At 43.7% G+C, this 7,721-nt stretch overlaps 1 protein-coding gene across 1 annotated transcript; it reads right to left on the bottom strand.

Moving 5' to 3' along the window:
- Nucleotides 1-629: 629 nt before the first annotated feature.
- Nucleotides 630-7,347, bottom strand: LOC130598207 (protein-glutamine gamma-glutamyltransferase K-like; the record flags this gene model as incomplete). Its single annotated transcript, XM_057407422.1, has 4 exons — nucleotides 630-718; nucleotides 1,700-1,803; nucleotides 2,297-2,435; nucleotides 7,173-7,347. Coding segments are annotated over 4 exons (507 nt in total), but the record flags the coding sequence as incomplete, so codon positions are not given.
- Nucleotides 7,348-7,721: the final 374 nt, after the last annotated feature.

Here is a 7,721-nt window from a genome sequence, read left to right as displayed (position 1 = left end):
TAGCATCAGTTACCCCTCATTAGCACTGATTATTCCTCATTAGCGTCAATTAATAACCCATTACAAGCCTATTATAACCCATTATAACTATCATACCCCCTCATTAGCATTAATTCCCCCTCATTAGCACTGATTACCCTCATTAGCATTAATTAGCGCTAATTACTACCTCATTCGCATCAATTAATAACCCATTATAACCATCATTGGCATTAATTCCCCCTCATTAGCACTGATTACCCCTCATTAGCATTAATTAGTGCTAGTTCCCCCCTCATTAGCATCAGTTACCCCTCATTAGCACTGATTATTCCGCATTAGCATCAATTAATAACCCATTATAACCCTATTTTAACCCATTATAACCATTATAGCCCCTCATTAGCATTAATTACCCCTCATTAGCATTAATTACCCCCATTAGCCTCAATCACCCTTCATTAGCATTAATTACCCCTCATTAGCATCAATTAATAACCCATTATAACCCCTTTATAACCCCTTTATAACCCATTATAACCCCTTTATAACCATCTTACCCCCTCATTAGCATGAATTCCCCCCTCATTAGCATTAATACCCCCCTCATTAGCATTAATAACCCCCTCATTAGCATAAATTAGCCATACCTCAGCGAACACGAAGGGGGTGTCGTACTTGAGGAAGACCTCCCCATTCTTCACCGCCTCCACGGAGCAGGGCCCGCAGCAGAACAGCCCTAAAGGCACCAGTATAAACCAGTATAAACCAGTATAAACCAGTATGGACCAGTATAAACCAGTATAAACCAGTATAAACCAGTATGGACCAGTATAAACCAGTATGGACCAGTATAAACCAGTATAAACCAGTATAAACCAGTATGGACCAGTATAAACCAGTATAAACCAGTATGGACCAGTATAAACCAGTATGGACCAGTAGAACCCAATATACCCCTATAGAACCCATTCTAACCAGAATAAACCAGTAGGGACCAGTATAGGTATAGACCAGTATAAACCAGTATGGACCAGTATGGACCAGTATAAACCAGTATGGACCAGTATAAACCAGTATAAACCAGTATGGACCAGTATGGACCAGTAGAACCCAATATACCCCTATAGAACCCATTCTAACCAGAATAAACCAGTAGGGACCAGTATAGGTATAAACCAGTATAAACCAGTATGGACCAGTATGGACCAGTATGGACCAGTATAGACCAGTATGGACCAGTAGAACCCAATATACCCCTATAGAACCCATTCTAACCAGAATAAACCAGTAGGGACCAGTATAGATATAGACCAGTATAAACCAGTATGGACCAGTATAAACCAGTATGGACCGGTAGAACCCAATATACCCCACTAGAACCCATTCTAACCAGAATAAACCAGTATAAACCAGTATGGACCAGTATAACCCATTAAACCCCATTATACTCCCATTATACCCCATTAAACCCCATTATACCCCCCTATAACCCATTATAACCAGTATAACCAGTATAAACCAGTATGGACCAGTATAAACCAGTATGGACCAGTATAACCCATTAAACCCCATTATACTCCCATTATACCCCATTATACCCCATTAAACCCCATTATACCCCCCTATAACCCATTATAACCAGTATAAACCAGTATAACCAGTATAACCAGTATAAACCAGTATAAACCAGTATAAACCAGTATAAACCAGTATATACCACTGCTGGTCTCCTGGGGGGTGGCATCCACCACTTGCCACCCATCGTGGCCCGCGGGGAGGTCGGGCCTCTTCATCCAGCAGTCGTTCCACACGTGGAAGTTCCTGCAGGACCAGTATGGACCAGTATAAACCAGTATGGACCAGTATGGACCAGTATGGACCAGTATGGACCAGTAGCAACCGGTACGGACCAGTATGATCAGCGTAAACCACGCTAAAGCACTCTAAACCACTCTAAACCACCCCAAAACCCCAAACCAGTATAAACCAGTATAAACCAGTATAACCCAGTACCACCCCAAATCACTTCTCATTCACTCCATGGCCTTCCTAACCCCCATAAACCCCCTAAATCCCCCAAAAACACCCAAAAAACCCCAAACCAGTATAAACCAGTATAAACCAGTATAAACCAGTATAAACCAGTATAAACCAGTACCACCCCAAATCACTTCTCATTCACTCCATGGCCTTCCTGACCCCCATAAACCCCCTAAATCCCCCCAAAAACACCCCAAACCCCCCCCAAACCCCCAAACCAGTATAAACCAGTATAAACCAGTATAAACCAGTATAAACCAGTATAAACCAGTACCAAACGGAGTCGGTGTTGAGGCGCTCCATGGGCTTCATGCTCTCGTCCAGGTAGATGTCGGTGGTGAGGGAGACGTCGGTGTCGTGCGCCGAGTTGTAGTTGGTCACCGTCCGCGTGGGCAGCCCCAGGCACCGCAGCACTGCCGGGACCAGTATAAACCAGTATAAACCAGTATAAACCAGTATAACCCAGTATAAACCAGTATAACCCAGTATAAACCAGTATAACCCAGTATAAACCAGTATAAACCAGTATAACCCAGTATAAACCAGTATAACCCAGTATAAACCAGTATAAACCAGTATAACCCAGTATAACCCAGTATAAACCAGTATAACCCATTAAAACCCATTAAACCCCATTGTAACGCATCGCAACCCAATTCCAACCCAATATAGCCCAATAGACCAGTATAAACCAGTATAACCCAGTATAAACCAGTATAACCCAGTATAACCCAGTATAAACCAGTATAACCCAGTATAACCCAGTATAAACCAGTATAACCCAGTATAACCCATTATAAACCAGTATAATCCATTATAACCCATTAAACCCCATTGTAACGCATCGCAACCCAATTCCAACCCAATATAGCCCAATAGACCAGTATAAACCAGTATAAACCAGTATAACCCAGTATAAACCAGTATAAACCAGTATAAACCAGTATAAACCAGTATAACCCAGTATAAACCAGTATAACCCAGTATAACCCAGTATAACCCAGTATAACCCAGTATAACCCAGTATAACCCAGTATAACCCAGTATAAACCAGTATAAACCAGTATAACCCATTAAAACCCATTAAACCCCATTGTAACGCATCGCAACGCCGTATAACCCGTTCCAACCCAATATAGGCCAATACACGCCCATAGACCAGTATAAACCAGTATAAACCAGTATAAACCAGTATAAACCAGTATAACCCGGTATAAACTAGTATAAACCAGTATAACCCCATTGTAACGCATCGCAACCCAATTCCAACCCAATATAGCCCAATACACGCCCATAGACCAGTATAAACCAGTATAACCCATTATAACCCCGTATAACCCATTCCAACCCAATATAGCCCAATACAGCCCCTATAGACCAGTATAACCAGTATAAACCAGTACAAAACAGCCCATCCCAGACCCCAAACCAACCCAAACCAGTCCAAACCAGTCCATCCCAGTCCATCCCAGTCTATCCCAGTCCAAACCAGTTCATCCCAGTCCATCCCAGTCCAAACCAGTCCAAACCAGTCCATCCCAGTCCATTCCAGTCCAAACCAGTCCAAACCAGTCCCCAAACCAACCCAAACCAGTCCCCAAACCAACCCAAACCAGTCCAAACCAGTCCAAACCAGTCCATTCCAGTCCATTCCAGTCCAAACCAACCCAAACCAGTCCCCAAACCAACCCAAACCAGTCCAAACCAGTCCATCCCAGTCCATTCCAGTCCAAACCAGTCCAAACCAGTCCCCAAACCAACCCAAACCAGTCCTGAAACCAACCCAAACCAGTCCAAACCAGTCCAAACCAGTCCATTCCAGTCCAAACCAGTCCCCAAACCAACCCAAACCAGTCCTGAAACCAACCCAAACCAGTCCAAACCAGTCCATCCCAGTCCATTCCAGTCCAAACCAGTCCAAACCAGTCCAAACCAGTCCCCAAACCAACCCAAACCAGTCCCGAAACCAGTCCAAACCAGTATAAACCAGTATAAACCAGTCCCGAAACCAACCCAAACCAACCCAAACCAACCCAAACCAACCCAAGCCAGTCCATCCCAGTATAAACCAGTATAAACCAGTATAAACCAGTATAAACCAGTATAACCCAGTCCCGAAACCAACCCAAACCAGTCCCGAAACCAACCCAAACCAACCCAAACCAACCCAAACCAGTCCATCCCAGTATAAACCAGTATAAACCAGTATAAACCAGTATAAACCAGTATAACCCAGTCCCGAAACCAACCCAAACCAGTCCCGAAACCAACCCAAACCAACCCAAACCAGTCCATCCCAGTATAAACCAGTATAAACCAGTATAAACCAGTCCAAACCAGTATAAACCAGTCCCGAAACCAACCCAAACCAGTCCCGAAACCAACCCAAACCAACCCAAACCAACCCAAACCAACCCAAACCAGTCCATCCCAGTATAAACCAGTATAAACCAGTCCAAACCAGTATAAACCAGTCCCGAAACCAACCCAAACCAGTCCCGAAACCAACCCAAACCAACCCAAACCAACCCAAACCAGTCCATCCCAGTATAAACCAGTATAAACCAGTCCAAACCAGTATAAACCAGTCCCGAAACCAACCCAAACCAGTCCCGAAACCAACCCAAACCAACCCAAACCAACCCAAACCAGTCCATCCCAGTATAAACCAGTATAAACCAGTATAAACCAGTATAACCCAGTCCCGAAACCAACCCAAACCAGTCCCGAAACCAACCCAAACCAACCCAAACCAACCCAAACCAGTCCATCCCAGTATAAACCAGTATAAACCAGTATAAACCAGTATAAACCAGTATAACCCAGTCCCGAAACCAACCCAAACCAGTCCCGAAACCAACCCAAACCAACCCAAACCAACCCAAACCAGTCCATCCCAGTATAAACCAGTATAAACCAGTCCAAACCAGTATAAACCAGTATAACCCAGTCCCGAAACCAACCCAAACCAGTCCCGAAACCAACCCAAACCAACCCAAACCAACCCAAACCAGTCCATCCCAGTATAAACCAGTATAAACCAGTCCAAACCAGTATAACCCAGTCCCGAAACTAACCCAAACCAGTCCCGAAACCAACCCAAACCAACCCAAACCAACCCAAACCAACCCAAACCAGTCCCGAAACCAACCCAAACCAGTTCCTCCCAGTCCAAACCAACCCATCCCAGTATAAACCAGTATAAACCAGTCCAAACCAGTATAAACCAGTCCCCAAACCAACCCAAACCAGTCCCGAAACCAACCCAAACCAACCCAAACCAACCCAAACCAACCCAAACCAACCCAAACCAGTATAAACCAGTATAAACCAGTATAAACCAGTTCAAACCAGTATAAACCAGTATAAACCAGTATAAACCAGTATAAACCAGTATAAACCAGTCCAAACCAGTATAAACCAGTATAAACCAGTATAAACCAGTCCATCCCAGTCCAAACCAGTATAACCCAGTATAACCCAGTATAACCCAGTATAACCCAGTATAAACCAGTATAACCCAGTATAACCCAGTATAACCCAGTATAACCCAGTATAAACCAGTATAACCCAGTATAACCCAGTATAAACCAGTATAACCCAGTATAAACCAGTATAACCCAGTATAACCCAGTATAACCCAGTATAAACCAGTATAAACCAGTATAAACCAGTATAAACCAGTATAACCCAGTATAACCCAGTATAACCCAGTATAAACCAGTATAAACCAGTATAAACCAGTACAAACCAGTATAACCCAGTATAACCCAGTATAACCCAGTATAACCCAGTATAAACCAGTATAAACCAGTATAACCCAGTACAAACCAGTATAACCCAGTATAAACCAGTATAAACCAGTATAACCCAGTATAACCCAGTATAACCCAGTATAACCCAGTATAAACCAGTATAAACCAGTATAAACCAGTACAAACCAGTATAACCCAGTATAACCCAGTATAAACCAGTATAAACCAGTATAACCCAGTACAAACCAGTATAACCCAGTATAAACCAGTATAACCCAGTATAACCCAGTATAACCCAGTATAACCCAGTATAACCCAGTATAAACCAGTATAACCCAGTATAACCCAGTATAAACCAGTATAACCCAGTATAACCCAGTATAAACCAGTATAACCCAGTATAACCCAGTATAAACCAGTATAAACCAGTATAACCCAGTATGACCCAGTATAACCCAGTATAACCCAGTATAAACCAGTATAAACCAGTATAACCCAGTATAACCCAGTATAACCCAGTATAAACCAGTATAACCCAGTATAACCCAGTATAACCCAGTATAAACCAGTATAACCCAGTATAACCCAGTATAAACCAGTATAAACCAGTATAACCCAGTATAACCCAGTATAAACCAGTATAAACCAGTATAAACCAGTATAACCCATTAAAACCCATTAAACCCCATTGTAATGCATCGCAACCCAATTCCAACCCAATATAGCCCAATAGACCAGTATAAACCAGTCCAAACCAGTATAACCCAGTATAAACCAGTATAAACCAGTATAACCCAGTATAACCCAGTATAACCCAGTATAAACCAGTATAACCCAGTATAAACCAGTATAACCCAGTATAACCCAGTATAAACCAGTATAACCCAGTATAACCCAGTATAAACCAGTATAAACCAGTATAACCCAGTATAACCCAGTATAACCCAGTATAACCCAGTATAAACCAGTATAACCCAGTATAACCCAGTATAAACCAGTATAACCCAGTATAACCCAGTATAACCCAGTATAACCCAGTATAAACCAGTATAACCCAGTATAACCCAGTATAACCCAGTATAAACCAGTATAACCCAGTATAACCCAGTATAACCCAGTATAACCCAGTATAACCCAGTATAACCCAGTATAAACCAGTATAACCCAGTATAACCCAGTATAAACCAGTATAAACCAGTATAACCCAGTATAACCCAGTATAAACCAGTATAACCCAGTATAACCCAGTATAACCCAGTATAACCCAGTATAACCCAGTATAACCCAGTATAACCCAGTATAACCCAGTATAACCCAGTATAACCCAGTCCAAACCAGTATAACCCAGTATAACCCAGTACAAACCAGTCTAAACCAGTACAAACCAGTACGTACCGGTGGTGACGACCCCCGCGAACACCCAGCACTGCCCGTAGCGCACGGGCGCCCCGGTGCTGAGGAAACCCCGTAGGATCTGCACCGAGCCCGCCCATGCCGACGGGTTGGTGCCCTGCTCGTAGCGCCCCGTCCAGTTCCCCACCAGCACCCCGTTGTCGTCCAGAGAGTTCACCTATGGGTGCCAGGGGTGCCGCTATGGGTGCTAGTGGGTGCTATAGGGTGCTATTGGGTGCTATAGGGTGCTATGGCTGATATCGGATGCTATGGGGAGTAATGGATGCTATGGGATGGGAATGAGGGCTATAGGGTGCTATGGGTGCTATAGGGTGCTATGGGGTGGGAATGGGTGCTATGGGTGCTATTGGGTGCTATAGGGTGCTATAGGGTGCTATGGGTGCTATAGGGTGCTATGGGGTGCTATAGGGTGCTATGGGTGCTATAGAGTGCTATGGGTAGTAATGGATGCTATAGGATGCTAATGAGTGCGGGTTGGTGCCCTGCTCGTAGCGCCCCGTCCAGTTCCCCACCAGCACCCCGTTGTCGTCC

Source organism: Pezoporus wallicus, unplaced genomic scaffold, assembly GCF_028554395.1.
Source record: "Pezoporus wallicus isolate ANWC-B61680 ecotype Strahan unplaced genomic scaffold, APGP_CSIRO_Pwel_v1 contig_10685, whole genome shotgun sequence".
NCBI classification, from domain to species: Eukaryota; Metazoa; Chordata; class Aves; order Psittaciformes; family Psittacidae; genus Pezoporus; species Pezoporus wallicus.
Note: the sequence above shows the minus strand (reverse complement) of the source record. Positions and strands in the feature narration are given on the sequence as shown.